Source organism: Heliconius melpomene, chromosome 13 (assembly GCF_056956725.1).
Source record: "Heliconius melpomene rosina isolate 202511_hmr_F chromosome 13, ASM5695672v1, whole genome shotgun sequence".
Lineage (NCBI taxonomy): Eukaryota > Metazoa > Arthropoda > Insecta > Lepidoptera > Nymphalidae > Heliconius > Heliconius melpomene.
This window is the reverse complement of record NC_140401.1, coordinates 8,893,389-8,914,053: the sequence shown is the minus strand read 5'-3', so window position 1 is coordinate 8,914,053 and position 20,665 is coordinate 8,893,389. Positions and strand designations below refer to the sequence as shown.

General features: G+C 31.6%; 3 protein-coding genes across 3 annotated transcripts; all 3 read right to left on the bottom strand.

Annotated features, from left to right (window-relative positions):
* Positions 1-1,306: 1,306 nt before the first annotated feature.
* Positions 1,307-6,214, bottom strand: LOC146532858 (lysosomal proton-coupled steroid conjugate and bile acid symporter SLC46A3-like). Its single transcript, XM_085196520.1, has 7 exons — positions 5,195-6,214; positions 3,961-4,099; positions 3,468-3,569; positions 3,089-3,226; positions 2,440-2,523; positions 1,816-1,972; positions 1,307-1,473 (listed from the first exon to the last, which is right to left on the bottom strand). Exons 1-7 carry the CDS (start codon positions 5,999-6,001, stop codon positions 1,374-1,376), a joined length of 1,527 nt encoding a protein of 508 aa, XP_085052646.1. The 5' UTR covers positions 6,002-6,214; the 3' UTR covers positions 1,307-1,373.
* Positions 6,215-7,759: 1,545 nt separating this feature from the next.
* On the bottom strand, positions 7,760-12,503 carry LOC146532857 (lysosomal proton-coupled steroid conjugate and bile acid symporter SLC46A3-like). Its single transcript, XM_085196358.1, has 7 exons — positions 11,649-12,503; positions 11,068-11,209; positions 9,957-10,058; positions 9,418-9,555; positions 8,839-8,922; positions 8,238-8,394; positions 7,760-7,961 (listed from the first exon to the last, which is right to left on the bottom strand). The coding sequence occupies exons 1-7, from the start codon at positions 12,450-12,452 to the stop codon at positions 7,865-7,867; spliced, it is 1,524 nt and encodes a 507-aa protein (XP_085052484.1). The 5' UTR covers positions 12,453-12,503; the 3' UTR covers positions 7,760-7,864.
* A 581-nt stretch (positions 12,504-13,084) lies between these two features.
* LOC146532856 (lysosomal proton-coupled steroid conjugate and bile acid symporter SLC46A3-like) lies at positions 13,085-20,153 on the bottom strand. Its single transcript, XM_085196467.1, has 8 exons — positions 19,880-20,153; positions 17,269-18,062; positions 16,868-17,024; positions 16,189-16,290; positions 15,691-15,828; positions 15,005-15,088; positions 14,500-14,656; positions 13,085-14,020 (listed from the first exon to the last, which is right to left on the bottom strand). The coding sequence occupies exons 2-8, from the start codon at positions 18,037-18,039 to the stop codon at positions 13,885-13,887; spliced, it is 1,545 nt and encodes a 514-aa protein (XP_085052593.1). The 5' UTR covers positions 18,040-18,062; positions 19,880-20,153; the 3' UTR covers positions 13,085-13,884.
* Between the last annotated feature and the right edge of the window lie 512 nt (positions 20,154-20,665).

Genomic DNA, 20,665 nt, shown 5'->3' with positions numbered 1-20,665 from the left:
AAACCATTATATCGTCAACGTGACGCAATGGGACGGAGAACTCTCAGTGGACTTCATCTCCCCAGTCTGGTCTTTGTCTTATGAGATTGGCGCAGCAATGAGTTCTATCACTTAATATATATTGTTCTTCTATTGAATGGCATACAAACTATCTAGATGGAGTCGATAACCGATACAAATGTGTGTATTTTTTTGCAAAATATAAGGATTATTTGCCTTTAATTGGTTGAAGTACGAGTCTTGAATGTCATTGCTTCTATTTCACAAGCAATATTATCTCAATGGCGAAATTGTTTACTATATACAATACCCTTGACAAAAATTAAATTGATAATGATAATAATATAAGGTAAATGCCTTGAACTGAGTGCCATAAAAACTATCAGCACAGACGAGCGAACGATTAATAGCAAAAATCTTCCGCAACGTAGTTTCGACAGGCTAGGCGGTGACAGTATAGTCAGTAATTTCTATTAAATATTTTTATAACCCACCGGGGCCCACGTTTGAAGGCTTGTCTGGAGCTACCCCTGCCAACCCTTTTGAGGTCTCCAACATTTCATCCACCAAGTGCACCTCACGAGAGCGCAGCGCCCAAAAAATATTTTATATAAAAAAATATCAAGTTATAAAACTGGTATTTATTTTGTTTTAAGTACTATAAAGTAATATAATAAAATACAGATGTTAGCAACTAATACGCTTATTACGCTTACGCGTATTTACAATAAATTAGCTAGCAAATATATGGGAAATACATTTGCTCGCTCATTTTGTAATCGTATAACCTATTATGTGTAATAAAAAAATACTAAAAATTATTATTTTATAAATATTATAAAAAAATATGCTAAAATATTAAAATATTAAAATTACAATTTTATAAAAATTCCTATTTTCAGTACATATATTGCTATTTTATTTATGTAGCCGCCTGTGAAACTCACTTTCTTATTTATCAAATCTAACATTTGGCGTGGCGTAGGGGCACAAGCCTGTGACTGAAACGCAATGTTTGGGTGTTCAATCCTGGGGGATTCACTCGGGGGAGTGAATTATTATTTTTTAATATTTAAATCTGCCAAGGCAAAAGCGCAGTATCCCACACGTAGCAGGGTAGGCAGATGGAACTTACTGCTAAAACACTAATTTCCTCATTTTCCGCCGAATTCTTGGGGCAATGCGTGTTGAGTGGCGGAACTCAACGTCGCGCTTTGCCTTTACACCAGGGCGAAGAAATGAATTACGAAATTTAAATAAATATAGAAATACAAAAAAGAAATATTTATAAATAAAAAAAAACGAGAAATTCTTTAACATTTTATTCTCCACATCCACATACAGCACGTATTGTAAGTCTATATTAAATTATGTCATTGTACAGTCTCCATTGTCTCGCCAGACACAACTATTTGCTTCATCGCTTCTTGTTTTCTAAGTTTTGTCTCACACCGATGCTGTGTAAAGAGCCACCTGGGAGCGGAAACTTTCTAACTATATTTATAAGTCTTTTGAAAAATATTTTTATTTGTAGTAAGTACTTTATATTGTGAATGTTAATACAATATTATTTTTAACATTTTTTTTGTGTTTTTCCACAATTGGGAAAAAAAACAACAAACAACTAGAAAATAGCTATATTGAAATGGCTAAACATATTTTTTTAAATCGTTGCTGAGAACACTTTCGATTAAAGTCAAACCACACAGTCATGCAACACGAAAGTGGAGAACGGAGTATCTTTACACTGGGTTATCTCTGTCTACCGTAATTTAGCTAAAAAAAGACAAATCTAAATTTAAATCATTAACTTACATCAATATACCTAAAGCCGGTATTGCCATGAATCCACTAAACAAATATACAGTCCCAGCAAAGAGGGATACCGTTTTCGCATACATAGCGGAGTACGAAGGATCGAATACGAGGGCAGCAAGTGTCTCAACCAGACTGAACAACGAATTCATTTTACCTGAAATTTTACTTAATTATTAAGTAGGTTCAAGGTACAATTCCTAGCTCAATAATTTAACTCATAGTAAGTTGTTAAAAAAGTCAATTTAATTAAAATTTCCAATTTTTTTCTGAAGATTCGAAGTTCTGAGATTATTCTTATATATTGGTACTCAAATCAAATTAAATCAGATTAAATCATCTTCACGCTGTATCCCGCACATAGCAAGGTAGGAAGAAGGAACCTAGTGTTAAATGTCTTAACGTTCCTAACTTTCCGCCGAATTCTGCTCGTTTCGTCTTGAAACCAGAGTGAAGAAATGAAAATATAAATTTAAATAAATTTTATATTTTCTCGAGTGGATCGAACCTACAAACCAGTCGTGTTTATAGTCACACATTTTTGCCCCTGTACCACGACGAAAAAGGAATTTTATCTGTAAAATATACAAAATAACACAGAAAATAAAACGAAAGTGCGTCTACCGATTTCTTCAGAGAGGACCAACTTGGATGCCAGTGACCTCAGGGACGTGAACGTTGTCGCGTTCAGAATTTCAACGACGGGCACTGGAAGTACGAGAAAGAAATCATTACTTTTCTATCATAGCTACGGTACAAGCCTGAATGTTAATTGTTAGCTTAAAATGTATAGAATTAAAGTTCATAAAGTCGTAAGAAAAACGTAGGATTAGATATGCAAAGTGTATTTAATATTGAAATAAGTTTTTGTGTATAAAATTTAAATAAATTTTATTTAATGTTTTTAATATAGTACTAATACTTGAATTATTAGTTAGTTCAGTACTTCCTCATATTTTACAACCTTTTCCGCTTCTAAATCCAGTCCAGATTATAAATAAAATACGATACAATATTTATATAATTTATAGCTTGTAACTATACTTACACGTTTGTTCACGCTAAAAGGTGTAATCGATTTGTTTTCACTACTGTACCTATTTCTGATGTAGATTTAAAGAGGTATAATGAAGAATTAGATTTTTCCCGTAAAAATTTAAGACATTCTTAGTACTCTATCCTTGTTTTTGTCTATGCCTAGTTTTTATGTCTGCGTTGTCTCTCAATCTCGGAGAATTTATTATATAATATAAATAATTTAAATAAACATTACCCATAAACATTTGAAAATCAGTTTGAACGTAAGCGAGGAAGACAGACCCGACGAGCTTGCTCGCTATTGAGATGAGGCAGAGCATTGAATCGTGGAAGCCCAAGTGTTTGCTGAACACGCTAATGGAGAATAAAGCCCCTGGAAAATATGATGAAAACTAGCATAACGATCTTAAATGAATTTTAAATATACAATTTCTATTTTCAGTTTCACGCTATAGGCGGCATATAGCAGGGTATGTAGGGTGAACTAGTGTCAAGATACTCCGTTTTACAATTTCTGCCCAAAACTCTGTGTGTTGAGTGGTTGAACTTAATGCCGTGCTCAATCATAGCTCTCGGTGAATCATAGAAAAATATTCTTAAATATGAATACTTACCAATAGAGTGTGAAATAGTACTGTATGTAGAATAGATACTAAACTTCAAAGCGTCCCATTGAAGGCGATATCTTACAAATAGGTAAGTTACTAGTCTTTCAGCTGTCAAAAAAATAATATCTTATACAAAATCTTAGTCATAAGGAATTTTGTTAGTCATACAATTAGAAGAAAAATCACATTTTTTTTTCCGCCGAGTGATGCATATAATAATCATAACAAGCAGAGGAAACCTCGTGTTAAGATACTCCGGTCCCTACTTTCCGCCGATTTCTGAAGGCAGTGCGTGTTAGTTAGTGTCCTATAAATTTAAATAAATATTTCATTTCCTCGAGTGGGGATCGAACCCACTATCAGTCGATTTTGCAGCACACTTTGCGCCCCTGCACCACGACTAGTCTTACTTATAATAATGTATTTCTCTTAAATATACAAGTTTAATGTACATGAGTAAAGTTGTAAGTTATTTATGCAGTTTCTTATTTACACTCACCGTGATTCGGCCCATATATTATTGCAACAACAGAAAGTGTTAATATTATTTTTTTTCTCAAATCTCCTTCTCTTGGCTTAAAAGCAACTTGAGTTGTTTCTTTTACTAATGTTGGTAAGTCTAAGATGGTTATAGCCTTCTGAAAGGACAAAAACAACAAAAAATTATAAAGAAATATACACGTCATTTACACGTTATGTGATTAAATGGGACATACATACAACAGAGAATACAAAAATATCAATATTCGATGGTAAAACAAGCAAAATTTTATTGCAGACATAAATGGTACTAAATCAATTTTTTGAATGGCCAATCAATATCTGGAAAACGGTTAAACTTTGAGCCATGCTATGTCAACAAAAATACTCGTAGTTAGAACTGACATCCTCTGTCACCTGTGTCAGTTTGTCCATCGACCTACCAATCACTCTGAGTAAAAACACTTTTTCGTGATTTCTATTAGTATAGTCCAAAGCGTTGGGGGTTTTTTATAGTTTATGGGTTGACTAACAAATTCAAGTAGCGAGATCTCCTATTATAATAATATATACATGGAAAATGTTTGCATTCGCATATACTTTAGGCGAATGACAGAAAACTCTTCGCTTTAAAAGCGACCAGCATAAAATTAACGTGGGATTGAGCAAAAGTTGAAAATGGGTAACGGAGTGTCTGGACACTATACTACTAAGTGTGTGTCTGACAATGCCATAATTTAGCATATGGGCTGCAAATTCTTACATAAACGGAAAAGAGGCATGTTCACGAGCGGCACAAACAATTAAAAGAAACAGCCGTTCCCCATGTTACATCCCCCCAGACTCCGTTCCCCATGTTACATCAATTTTTTTTGTCTTGTTACAAGAGTTCATTCTCCTGAGTGGGAGCTGAACCCACGACCGTGGCGACTGCCATATATAACAATAGCTATTTCATAAATATTAAGTTTTATCTAAAATAAATAAAACTGCACTAGAAGAATATAATATATCAACATAAGTTATCAATGCAAATACACAAGAGGAAATGTATGTCATAGTCTACATATTGCAAATAAGCTATCAATTTACTGAATATGCATATAGATTTTTTTTCATAAAATCCAAGAGTTCATTTCTTTTTACTAGAGTTTAATTAATTCTCTCCTGGCACTTAGTCAGTTTTTTAATGTCTTTTACACAATTTTTATATATCTATATTAGATTTTCTATAAAAAATATGAATAAAGTACCTGATCAGAATTTTCTACTCCCGGTTTCGTAACCGCCTTCAAATAAATGTATCCATAACATAATGTTATTAAGTAAATTGATCCTGATAGAGTAAAAATACCATAGTAACCTAAAATTTTAAGCAAAATTCCACTCAACGCTGTCCCCAGAAGTATTCCACTTGTTAGACACAGATTAACTAAGCCTATTCGAAAAGTCCTTGATTCTTCATCTGTTATGTCACTAACATAGCTGAAAACACCTAAATAAACCATAACCCATCCACCAGTGATTGCTGGGAAGAACGCTTCTAGAAACATGGTTACTTCTATTGGAATTTCATAAAAGAAGAATGTACTGAGGATGTTACTGATGCATACTAGCACTTCTCCGCATATAGGTACCAATATGCAATATTTTCTGTTCCCTGTCCTGTCACTCCAGGCACCCATAATTATCACGAGAACTATAGGTATCGCAGTTTGTATTATGCTTTTCCAAGCTTCAATAGAAGATATGATTTTTTGCACTTCACCTTCGTAGAGAGTCAAATTGCTTTTCTTCTGCTTGATCAAGTTGTCACATATTTCTTCAGAATAATTAAGTCTCACTCTACAGGCCTTATCCAAATTGAGATTCTGTACTACAAGCCTCGCCAACATCGAGGATATGATTAGGCCAGCCATAATTGGTTCTACTGTTATGTTACGTTTTACGTACCATAATTTTTCTAAGAAACTTTTCTTTTCAAATTCATAATTTTTATTAATTTTCTCATCTTTCAATGGTTGTGCTTCTGGACTTGTGCTATCTTCATTGGTTGACATAATTGTCAACGTACTCAGTGCCTTAGATAAACTAAATGACAATGAGTTATCTGTTACCGAGTCAATCTATCTCCGTGTATACGGCCTTCTAGATGAATATAAGAAAAACAAAGAAATTTTGCAATAAAAGTTAACTGGGTGTCTCTATGTTTACGAATGTGCTTTCTTTCTTTACATTGCACTTAAATAATTGTGATATGAAATTACTTGTGTTGATATTACGAACAAGTGATAGTATCGTCTTATAATATTATTGCTACCTGTTTAACGTACTAGGTACGAGGAAGGAATTGTATCTTTGCAGCGGATTTGGGTATTATGTCCACATCATAATTATATAAATCATGTTTAGTTAATAATTCGGATGAACAAGGTGTTTTAAAATATTGCTTTATTTAGAATAAATTTGAGTATATTAGGTACAGTCTATTTTGGTCCATTCGCAACTAATTAAGCACTTTCTTTAATTCAGGTGAAAAACGGAGAGCGGAGTGTCTCAGCAATAGGTTCTCTCTGTTTACCCTACTTTGTTTTACCCTAAATTTTTTACCCTACATTAGTTTATAATATTCTCATAATCAGATAATTTAATGGTGTGTACAAATATGTACAATTTAATTTCTGCTGTAACTAAATCACACTAAACTGCACTATATTATTGCTAACAATGACAAACGTTTACGAGATTCAAATGATTCAGTGATATTAAACGTGAATGGGTCATATTTCATATGCTTTTGTGATGTGATGAAAATGGAACACCCTGTGAATGTCATTTATCATTATTTTAACATTTAACTAATTACTATTTACTTATTACATACATAAAGCTACTATTTTGCTGATAACAATAGATGGGGATTGTAATTGATATCATCTTGAACGTTCCTTTATATTTGTACTATGATAAAATGATCGTATTGTTTCTTTAGTATTTGGTGCTATCAGAAAAACAATGCGCATGGAAACAGGTCGGCGGTTCGCTTCTGAATAAATGTTAATACCTACTTGTTTGTTTGTTTAATAATTTATGTAAGTTTATGTAAGTGTGGTTGACGTGGGTATATTTTTCCTAAAATATTTTCTTTATATATAAACGTCTCCCTAAGAGAATATTACATAGACAAAATCAACAAACAGACAATTTTGAGTTGTGTTATTAAGTAAATAGAGGCTATTTATTTAATGCTTGTGATTTAAGCTACACATTATATCCTCTATTAACTATAGTAATTGTCATAGCTTGTCAATTTGACACGATAGCGCAGGAGGTCGGCCTAGACCTCGCTCGTGAAGTAACTTATTCCAGGTTAAATTTGGTGGAATTTAATGTCGCAGTTTGTTTCTTATTAGATTTAATTGCTAGGAGGGCTTTTTAAACTATTACCATTTTATACTGTTCTCATATTTATAAAGTAAAAGTAAAATAAAATTAAAATTAATTTACAAAGTAAAAAGTAGTGGCGTAGGGGCGTTAGTGTGTGACTGTTAACGCGAATGGTTGTAGGCTCGGTGCCCACTAATGGAAATTTAATATTTATTTAATTTTTTATTTTAATTTTTTTGCTCTAGTATCAAGGCAAAGCGCGGCGTTGAGTTTTACAACGGGCCTGCTTGCGGTTAATGTCTGCAGAATATGGCGGAAAATAGGGAAAATAGTGTTGAGACACTAGGTTTCCTTTGCCTATTCTGATGATTGCGGGATACATCGTAATGCTGATTTATTTAAAAATAAGAAAGGTCAAAATAAAAAAAATAACAGTTAAAATACTTTTATTTCATTTTGTATAAATATAATAGTAATTTACATTAAATTAAAACATATTCTTCAAAACTAACACGAGTTGGCTGGCATAATATGAATTATTCTGAAGTCTGTACAGTTTCGAACGCTATCTCCTCCTTAGCAGCATCTTGTTTGCTAACTTTAATTTCGCGACGATGTTGTATAAAAATCCACCTGGGGAAAATACATATTCTATGTGATACAAGAAAAAAATAATCCATAAATTTCATGGGACTTTTTTATAGAATAGTGTCTAAATATAAATAAATGTTTATGGATTAAATTCACACTCGGGAGAATGATAAAAAATTGATCAAAGTGTGGCACTAAGTTCCACCACTCATTGTGCAATATTTCAAATTCTAGAAGAAAAAAGAGGAAATCATTATTTTTTTTTATAAATAAATTTTATAAAATAAAATAATGATATTAGTTACATTAAATACTTACAACAACATAATAATAGCTGGAACCAAAACACAAGCAGTAAAGACGAACACAGCTCCAGTAAATGTGGATACGGTCTTTGCGTACATTGCGGAGTAAGTGGGATCGAATACAAGAGCGGACAGTGTCTCTACCAGACTGAAGAGGGAGTTCATTTTTCCTGGAAAAATAATTATTTTTAAAGTTGATAAAATCAAATAAATAGAGTATTGGGTAGATAATCGTAATAAAGTGGAGTTAAAATATATGAATATTCATTAATATTATTTTAATACATATTCGAATGCATCAGTTACATGTGTACATACACTCAAAACTCAAATGATAAAATACAAAATGAATTACAAATAATGTAAAAACAAAGCGAAATGTATTTTAAGTAAATATATGTATATTATATATGTATTTCAAAATATAATTACTAGAAATCAAATAAAGAAAAGTGTATGTTATTTAGCTTCACGGTGTATCCCACACATAGATGAACCTGGGAACCTAGTGTTAAGTCAGTCCGTTCCCCATTAAGATAATTCTTCACCATTTTTCATTTGGCAGTGTTTCTCATAGTATTTTCTACAATAATATAAAATAAAAGTGCGTCTACCCATTTCTTCGGAGAGAACCAACTTGGATGCCAATGACCTCAGGGACGTGAATGTCGTCGCGTTTAGAATTTCAACGATGGGTACTGGAAAAAGAAAAAATCATTACTTTTTATATTATGGAAAAGGATACTTCCAATACAATATACGAAAATATAAAACAGAAGGTACTTAAAATTACGATTTTCATATATTTTTGTTGTATTTTAATTTTATTAATATAGAGAGTATTTACATATTATACAATTAATTTAATTACGTCGCTAATGTGAAATTATATTGCAAAGAGTCGGGACCTATGATTTTGCAACCAATTCGAACCAATCTTGACAAGAAACCCCGTAAAATTTAAAGTCGGGGTTTTAGTTCTTATAATTATAATTTATTTTATAGTAGAATTTTATATGTTTAAAATTTATTTTGATCTTAGGTGGTGGGTCACAGTTTCCCTACAAATGCGACAATTAAAGGTTCAATTCCTATTTGGAGTAATTATTTCTCTGGTAATAAGATTAGGTGTTGTATTGGAAACCGTCCATGAAGCGTGTTCAAAATAAGTAAAATAAGTATCATTTATTTACCCATAAACATTCCTAAGTCAGTTTTAACTGTTGTGAGGTAGATAGAACCGATAAACTTGCTACCCACTGATATAAGGCAAAGTATTGAGTCGTGGAATCCCAAATATTTACTAAATACCGTTATCGAAAATAATGCTCCTGAAAAATAAATTCATACGTTTATATAAATATATTTTGAATGACATTGTGGTTGCTGGCGTAAGGGTGTGACTGTAAACACGGTGGATGTGGGTTCGATTTCCTCTCGAAGGAATAAAATATTTAATATTTTCATTTCATCGCTCTGGTAACAAGGAAAATCGTGGTGTTGAATCACTCAACACGGAATATCTTGAATTCAGATGGAAAGCGGACTAGGTTCCCTCTGCCTACTGTACAAAGCGTATTGCTATAAAAACTTTTACTTTTCTGAAGATTCGAATTTCTACACTATGAAAAGAATAATATAAACCAATGTAAAATACAACTAGCTTTAGAACTATTACTAAATCATCCAAGTGTATATTACTTTTATGCGGTATTACCGCACTCGTACTCACCTAGCGAATGCGCGATAATATTGTAAGTAGAGTAGATGCTGAATTTCAAAGCGTCCCATTTCAGTCGATATCTTAAAAACATGTATAAAATAATCCTCTCGGCTGCAAAGAAAAATGTATTTTAAAGTTTTCCATTTAAGTCTAATTTTGAACAGCATAAAATTTAGGTCTAAGATTTGCAACAAACAATGCATGTTGTTACTTAATAAAATTATGTATGTCATTTAAATAATACGTTCTTAGAATTTTGTAGATAATTATGTAAATTTTCAATGCGCCAAGATAATGCAGTGGGATATGTCCCATTACATTATTTGGGTATTATAAAACACTAGCGGCCCGCCCGCGGCTTCGCCTGCATGAACTACGTTATTATTAATTTCCGTCTCCATGAGTACCTACGTCCTATAAGTGACGTCCATGCAAAATTTGAGACTCCTAGCATTTGTAGTAACGAAGTTTCATACAAACTTTCAACCCCAAATACAAAATCCTTAGGAGTCTAATATTGCAAATTCCCGTCTTAGCGAGCACCTACGTCCTATAAGTAACTCCTATGCAAAATTTCAGATTCCTAGCACATGTAGTTTCTGAGATCTCGTGATGAGTGAGTGACCTTTCGATTTTATATATATAGATTAGCTATAGAATACACGGTGAGTGTAGATTCCTCCAGACTCTGGTTAAAAGTGGGAAACGGAGGTATCTTAATGGGATCGGAGTGTCTTAACACTAGGTTCCTGTGGATACACCGTGAAGCTAAATAAAGAATAAATAACATTGCCCTAAGTGGTTAAACTGGGGCATCTAGGGCGTGTAGGACAATAAGTCAAGTCATAGGGATGATGATCACACATTTAGGAGAACTTTCATACTTACTTAATTTATAAAAAATGTTAGTTATGAAAAGCAACGACACTATATGATCTTTATGTGCCCCGAAAGATATAAAATATGAAACAAACTAAAAAGATACTTTTTTTTTCGTCTTGGTGTTCTTGGTAAGGACTATCAAATCTATATGGTACGGGTACCAAACAAGCGAATGGGAGGATGAACAAAGATAAATATTGGATATAAGCAAAGATTGTGAAATATAAAAAAATTATACCATGGTCTGGACCATATACAATTCCTACAATAGTAAGAGTGATTATAATTTTCTTTCGTAAATTGAAATCTCTTTTTTTAAAAGCTACTTGCACAGTCTCCTTCACTAATGTTACTAGATCTAAGCAACTCAATGGTTCAGTCTGAAATATAAAAGAAAATAATAATTAATATGGGTGAAACTTAACAGTGAAAATCCTCCACTAATATCTCAAGAATTTATGGATTGGATCACAAACCGGACGTCAAAGACAGTATTACTTGAAGTGAGCCATCGATAGACTTAACTCATTATGGGATTTTTTTTTTTATATATATTTAAAAAGTTATTAATAAATAGGGTATAAATAGTTAGGCGTTTAAATTCCATTGTTTTAATTTGAAATATAGACGTTAAATTAACAAATCTAATTTGTATAAAATAAATAGTTTTTTTTTAATTTGATGAGGCTCTTTTAGGGATAGAACTAGTTTTAATATGAGACTTAATTATGAATTTAGAATAATTAGTACGTGAAAATTAACAATAAAAATAAATATTATTTTTATTTTTAAGAGTAAAAATAATTTACAATTTCTTACCTTATCATTGTTATCTGTCCCTGGTTTTGTTTTTGTTTTTAATGTTACATATCCATAAACAAATGTGACTAAATAAATGGAGCCGGCAAGGAAAAATATTCCATAGTAGCCCCATAACTTAAGTAATATTCCACTAAGTGCTGTACCTATCGGCACTCCAGCTGTCATACACAAATTGACGAGGCCGATTCGGAAGGTCCTTGATTTTTCATCAGTAATGTCACTAGTGTAACTAAAAACTCCCAAGCATATCATGACCCACCCCCCAGTTAAAGCTGGGAATAAAGCTTCAAAAAACATAGTCACTTCGATGGGAATTTCATAAAAGAAATACGTGCTTAGAATATTACTGACACACACAAGAAATTCTCCACATATTGGTAATAATATGCTCAGTTTTCTGTTACCCGTTCTGTCACTCCAAGCACCCATAAAAATAACGAGTACTGTAGGCAACGCTGTATGCACCAAACTCTTCCATGCTTCTATGGAAGATATCACTTTTTGCACTTCACCTTCATAGTATGTTAAGTTTCCTTCCCGTCTAATAAAAGCATCACAAATGGCATCACTGTAGTTGAGCTTAACTCTACATGCTTTATCTAAATTGAGATTTTGTATGGCGATGCTTGCCAGCATCGATGGTATAATATAACCAGCCAGCACCGGCTCTACAGTTATATTCGATTTTACATACCGCAATTTTTCTAGGAATGTTTTATTTTGAAAATTTTCATCTTTCTTTTGAATATCATTTTTTAGCGGTTGTTCTTCTGCAGCTCTATGGTTTTTGTCAGTGGACATGTCTAATAAGTGACTGAGCAAATTTAATTATGTATTTTTAATTTATCCTTGAAGATACGATCATTTAAATTATTTTTAATAATCTATATTACAGATAAGATTTACTAGTTAATAAATAAAATCCTTTCAATTTTGTGGCACACGAAACGGAAAATTTATTTACAAATACTATATTGGATTAATTCATTATATTCACTATCGATTCCATTTTCGGAATCCATTAGGATAATATTTAATTATTAGTATTGAATACATTTTGTTAAATCCTGTTTACGTCTCATAACAATTATTATTATAGATCTTTTAAACCCCATTAAGTTCTTGTGCATTATATACTGTCAAAGATTTAGATAAATTAAATCGAATGACGTCGTATCGATAGGGATAAAATTATATCTCCGTATAAAATATATATTATTTTCTGATTTCCCTGCACAATAATTGTAATAATTTTTAAATTTTTTTAATATCATCTTATATGTAAAGTTATAAAACGTATATTACTTATATACAGTATAAAAAAAATATACACGATAAATTATCATAAATTATTATATATACTAAACTATTAAAATTTATACAAAATACAAACAAAACCACTGTTCTCATCTAGTATAAAAATGCGTAGAATATTTATGCAACGTCACGAATAGTCATCGTCATTTTTTGATATCTTAAACATAATTTTTATCATATTTGATATAAATATTGTTTAAATATTTAATGACTTTGCTTTTCGTTCTTCGTACAACGTGATATTGGCGAAGTGGTTAGTGCTAAATTAGCATGTTCAGAACGAAGAAGAGAAGAAGAGTGTTCAAGAACAGAATAGACTTTGCTTAATATATCAGTCTCGAGTATCCGTAAGGTAGCTTAAATGAGTCTAGGCATCTTATGCCATATACTGTATTATTTTAATAGGCACAGAGAAACTAGTATCAAATTATTAACTTATTTCCATGATTACTAGTTATAAAATTGGGATTTTTATGTCTTTTCTTATTTGTATTAGTTTAAATTAATAAATAAAAATATCAACCCGGATATATAGTGCCTATACAGTTAATATGATACACGTGACAAAAGTGTGAAATAAAAATATAAAGATAATCTAAATTAGGCGATAATTATTAATTAATTTATCTATTCACAAAGTTTATCATTTTTAGGGTTGTGTGTTTGTCAAGACCATTTATTTTGAAATTGTGTGGATGTGTTGAGTTGTAAATATCACTAAACATTCAGGTCTACAGTCTTCTACAGCACAGAAAAGTCAATAAATTAAAAATGATGAGCATTTATGCATTGTTTTTATTGCATTTTCTATAAAATTGACCGCATAGTCAAAACCTCTAGGGTGCTCCCCTTAGGACCTAAAATTATGAAATTTGGCACCAAATGAGAACTTAGAAATTCACTTTGAATATTTATTTTATTCCAGTACATGCGTGCTTTTTATATTTAATTTTTCTTCATTAAGCTTGTTATCTATTTCTTCACTTTTCGGTACTTTGTCATCGTGATTTTTGATTTGTTTGGATTCCTTTTTAATTTGTATGTACAACCATCTAAAACAATACAATATACAATTACTTATTATTTACGTGCCTGAATAAATTTGTATCTACATTTTTATAATTATGATATAATTTAAGGTATATTTTAGAAGTAAATCGCTATGAACAACGACAACGATAACTTTGGGTTCAAATGTTACTCGATTCGTTAAGCTACCTCGTACCAAGCGCACTATTTCTGAGGATCAGTTAAATTAAGAACCTCCATTTTTTAACTTCATGCTATGTGCGGTCACATAGCAGGGTAGGCAGAAGGAACCTGGGAACCTAGTGTTAAAACATTCCGTTCACACTACGACACTGCCGTTCCCCACTTCCCATCGATTTCTGGAGTCATTGCGTGAGTGAAGGAAGTTAACGCCGCGCTATGCGCTATTAAAAATACTAATATTATAACAAAAACTTAATAATAAAAAGTGTGAGCACAAAAACATTAACAAACATATTATGGAAATAAGTAAAATATATACATCAAGATTAGAATTGCTGGTATGTTCAGGGCAGTGCTAAAGTAATAAATGGCACCGGCGTCAAATTTCAGCGTCACCATGTATATCCAGGAATATATAGGCCCGAACACCATCGATGTTAGGACTTCCATCAAATTGAATACTGATATCATTTTACCTGTAAGTAATATCGTTATCGTTAGCAACCTTCTCCGTTCTCTCCGAATTCGAGACATTACGGCTTGAGTGGCGAAACTCAACGCCACATGCCACGATGATATATGTATATTAATATCATTATATGAAGGAAATAAACGATTAATTATGCATTCGAAATGTTGCACTTTTAGTACAAAATTTAATTTCGCATTTTGTTTTATCAGAGTGGGATAATGCAATTCATTTAGATATAAAATAAATTCCTCATAATGGGGAGATCCTGGGGGGGAATCCTGTACCCTTGGATTAAAGGCTAAGAACTATCACTCTGCGCCACTATCAGCTTTATATGTACATTATTACTTACCTAATTCATCACTTGTCACCATTTTAGATGATATCGATCTCAGCGCTGTGAACGCCGTTGCGTTAAACATTTCAATGGCAACAGCTGAAAAACAACTGATTTTCACTCTACTTAATTCAATAAATACAATCTTAAAATTTATTAAAATATACATTTTATATTATACGTAGAATTATAAATAAATATACGTTTCTTCAGCTTCCGCCACATTACAGAGAATTCAGAGAGAACAGTGAAGTGGTCGGACGTAAACACTGATATCATGTCGATGTGTCTTGTTAAGCAGAGCAAGTTAATGAGAATAAATTAAATAAAATTGGATCTACAACTATCGTCTAGAGAAGAACACTGTTTCCTATTTGGTAATATATGAATTATAAAAATTTCTTTTATATATGGACCGTTTATTTTGAGAGTGGTGTAAGTCCATTTTCTTTTGTTTCGAGAAAATTAAAGGTTAGTATGTCGATGATTATGCAATTTCATTTACCGACTGACTTTAAGTTGTTCAAAACATGGGTTTTTTTTTGAGAAATTAAATACGGACTAGTTATATATAAAAAAATTACATTAAATTAAGCATGAATTACGTGATAGCTCATTTTTGGAAAAAATGGACTTACACCACTTTCAAAATAAACGGTCCATATTATAATTTCAGAATTAAAATTACTTAAATCATTTACCAAGATATAATTCTAAAGAATTTCTAGCAAATGCTGTACAAAGGGCTCCAACTATCTTACTAGTGATTGATATAAGACCAAGAGTTGCGTCTTCCCATTTTAGCCTTCGACTGAACAGGCTTATAGAAATGATGGCACCTGAAATTTAAACACAATATATTTTTTATCTGAGTAGGAATGACATTTATTTAAAGTATATGTTAGATGGTGTAACCTAACGCTGCGTATTATCTAACCAGACTGGTAAAAAAATATATTTAAAAATCATTTTCCCGAATGGAAACCAAGCATCATATTAAAAAAATCCCAATGGCGCACTCACTATCCTATTATATATATTTTTTAATATTTATAACATTTTGAAAGAAATATTTCACATGAAACATGTATTCATAACGATATTTAAACATTTTAGATCCGCTAACAAACAAACACAAAAAAATATTTTTTCACAAAAATCAACAATATATGTACATACGTATATAAAACTGCACTCACCCAGAGAGTGTATGCAGATGTAGAATGTATTATAAAAGCTGTATTTGAGCGCATCCCAGTTAAAACGGTAACGAGTGAAGAGGTACCGTACAGTGTATTCACCTGAAAAATTGCTTTAACATCTTATATTTAAGTAAATTCTATATATATATAGGCTTTCAAATATTTATTATTTTTTATTAAAAAAAAATGGTTGCCTGTAAAATCAGATTTCGGACGATGTTTTACGTGATAACGCATAAGAAAACATTAATGAAAATTTGCATACTTTTGTAAATTGATATGAATTATTATCACTGAATTATCATTATTTTGTGTAATACAATGAAGGAGTTAATTAAAAATTACAGCTTTTTCGATACATTAACATTTATTTGCAATCGTTAATTTAAAATATTTTTTTATTTAAAACTAAGAATCTACATACTTGTAATTAAATAGTATTTAATTACAAGTATGTAGATTTTTTTTATTATTATTACATTTTTACTTTTATTCCTCGCTTCGAAATGAAAATTACTTTTTTTTTTAGAAAACATATGAAAATAACGTTGCGGAATTTGAACACGCGCCATTACCAGAAGTCGTGTTTTCTATAAGAATATTTAGTATTCATTATTATTTAGGAAAATTTCAACAAATTTATTCCTATTTTAATTTTTAATTAAAATTTACATACCATAACTTGGACCGTAAATAAAAGCAATGGAGACTAAAATCAAAATGGATTTTGTTCGACGTCTATTTGGTCCCTTTTTGAACGTTACAGTTACAGTGTCTTTCACATGTTTTATATCGAAAAATGATTTCAGAAATCCCATTACATTAGATTCATCCTAAAACAACAAGTAATTTTAATTTTATAGTTAATTTTTTAATAACGTATACCAATAGTTTTAACGCCTTAGTGGCGTAGTTGGCATGTTCTTGAGCGTTCTGGGTTCGATTCTTATTCAGATAAAAATAATATTTTATGTTTTGGCAGTAGACAACGGAGTAGATCTAGGTTCTCCCAATGACCAAACAGTAAAACAACACCAGCACCCATAGTCGAACAGAATAAAATAAATTAGTACTCACCCCTTTCTTATGATATTTCGGTCGTTCTGGATCTTTTATATAAAAATATCCGTGGAACAAACTAAAACAAAACAACAGCGAGCTTATTGAAAACACTCCGTAATAACCGACGTGTTTTAAAAGGATGCCACTGAGCGCCGTTCCGATAGGACTTCCAACGGTCAAACAAAGATTAGCTATACCAACTCTAAATGTCCGTGTCTCTTCACTTGATATTTCGCTAATGTAACTAAAAGCTCCCATATATGTTGTAACCCATCCTCCAGTTATCGCTGGGAAGAACGCTTCAAAGAACATTGTCACCTGGACTGGTATTTCATAGAAATAGTACGCGTTGAGTATATTGCTCAAGCACATGAGTAAATCTCCAACTATTGGCAGTAAGATACATATTTTTCGTTTTCCAGTCCTGTCACTCCATGCTCCTACGAATAATATTAGTAAACTGGGAATTGCTGTCAAAATTATATTCTTCCAAGCTTCCATAGAAGCGATGAGCTCTTGTACCATCAGTTCCTGCCTTTGATACCTGTCTCCTTCTTTTGCTATAAGTGCATCGCAGACACTGTCTCCATATTTTAAATTTACACGACATGCTTTATCAAGATTTAGGTTTTGGGTAGCCAACCTTGCTAGAACACCGGGCACTACGTAAGATATTAAAACTGGTTCTAAAGTTATATTATCTTTTATGTATCGTATTTTTTCTTTTAATGATTTTTTCTTTTCTACTTTCTGCTCTTTCAAAGGCTCTTCTTCTTTGGTTGCCATTTTGGTCTATATTGTTGAATTACCTGCGTACATTATAATTAAATGTATTTGTTGGTTTCTAGATTACGAAACATTATCAACAGTCAAATATACTTAAATTAGAGGTGTTATCAATGATGGCATAATGTCTTGTTTTCTCTGTTGCATTTATTACTCAGTAAATTAAATTAAATATGAACTATAATTATTCAGTAACTAAGAAGAAATTTAAATAAACCTAAATCGCATCATTTAAATATTTTCACATGCTAGGGGAAGAAAGTTATTGAGACACGTATAAAATCTTGCTCTTAGTGGGACTCGAACCTGAGCCTCTTGAGCGATTTCCAAATATTTTACTTTTATAGGGCTGAGTACAATAAGGCTTAAATCATATATTCGTATCTACAGTCTCTTAAAGCCCAAAAAAATCGAGCTGCTAGGTCTACACAAACAAAACATACGAGAATTTATTTCATTCCTTAATTTTCCGTAGAGCTCCAATTATGAAATTTCACAAAAAGTAAATGAGATTTTTCCTTTATTTGTACTGCAGGACTTGCATAAATCCGAAAAATGGAAATTTATATTTATATAAAAACAAAACAAACTTATAATTGTAGTTAATTTCATACAAACTGAGTGTATTTGTTGAGTGCATAGGACGGGCGTATGTAAACTGAAGTTTGTCAACTTTATAAGTTGTATTTCCCGTTGACCTACAATTCTGAATCCACGGCGGGCGAGTCCCAATCGCACTTGACCAGTGTACTCTATACGTTTTTAAATTATTGTAATTGTATTTCCGTCTCCGTATATCATATTGTTGGAAATTGCAGAAAATAACTGGTTGAAGTTAGTTAAACGTAATCGTTATACAATAGAAGGGCTCTAACGATTACAAAAATTTAAAAAGTACTATAAATAAATTTCTAGTGCTGCCTTTTATTAGTGTTGTAAGTTATGAGTGAAATAATTTTAAAAATAAAATTATCACTACATCACTATGTACAATTAGTTTTGCCTTTTTGATTATATTATTTTTTTTGTCTATCGTCGCGTCGGTTCAGTTACACAGAGTCAATACAAATATTTGCTCACATATTTATAAATACTATTATAAATATAAAGTAATATTTTTATGAGTAACATTTAGTTATATAAATTAAAAAAAAACATGATAATAACATATTATCTAAGTAAGTACCTACAAACGATAAATATGAATATTTTACTTTTAATATTTCGACAATTCTAAAATTTGCTATCAGTTTTTTGGCAGGCGTGATTTATATTTAAATTGATATCAACGTCTGACAATCTTTAGATTTGTTGCAAAGTTTATTTTGAAATAAATTTTAAGATTATATTTCAGTTTTCATTAGGCTTTAGCTATTATATATTCGGCGGAAAGTGTTTTATTGCGAACGGAGTGTCGTAACACTAAGTTCTCAGGTTCCCTCTGCCTACACTAAAAAAATAGGTATAATAAAAATTAAATATTAAATAAGCATCGTAGAGTCGTGACACAGTCAGACAGCGTCAGAGTATTAACGTGATAGTTGGGCGTTTGATCCCCACTCGGGGGAATTAACAAAACGACAAAAATAGCACTAATGCTTGCTTGTTTGCAAGAATTTGGGCGAAAAGCCGAGAATGGAGTGTTTTGACATTATCTATGTTGTATTTGAACCGAGCCTCGCATATGTACTATATTGGGTCAAATCTCATTTGAGATGGAATTATAATACAAGTATTTTTTCAGTTTAGTTAGACTAGACTTTTTTTTCAGTTTAGTTAGAGTAGACTCTCGACTCGACATGGGAGATACATGATAAAAAGTAAATAAAAAAGCACTCACTCAAATTAACTGAATAGCCAAAAAATCTTCTATGATTATATTAATTATCCATTATTATACAAATATATCAGCTTCGCAACGTAATATCGTTCTTACAGGTTTCTCTTTCCGTTTACAAAACCGTAGGTAACCAACTATAATTCTCGCGCCAAAGGGACGCTTCAACTGACTGGGATGTCAGTTTTCTCATATTGTTCATTTAGTTTATTGGTCTATAATAGAATTATCGTTATCTGAATTGCAATATAAATAACTCTTTGTTTGTATTTATTTCATTTATGTTATTACGTTATAAGCTACATGGACTAGTTACAGTAATAATTAAATATTGACTTCTACTGTACTGATACAGGTTTGATAAGAATGATCGATTTATGTTTTAGAGATAAAATGGAGGATGCATTACATATTTAAACTTAACTATAAATTAAAATCAAAGGCGTTTGCTAGTATTAATTTTTAATCTTAAAAAATGATAGAGGCAATCGTCAGGAGCACAAGCGTGTGACTCTAAGAGCGACGGTTGTGGGTTCATTTCTCAATCGGGAGAATGAGTTATTTAATATCAAACCGCATCATAAAATCGTCAGAAAAGTGGGGAACGTTTCACGCTGTTTCACGTAATGTTTCGTAATAGTGAACCGAATCTTTACACTAGGCTCCAGTACCCTCTGCCTATTCTACTATGTACGGGATACTGCGTGAAGCTACCGCTTAAAACTATCACATTTAAAGGATATATTATTGATGAAATTTATGGCAATATTGTTTTATTTTGTAACATTT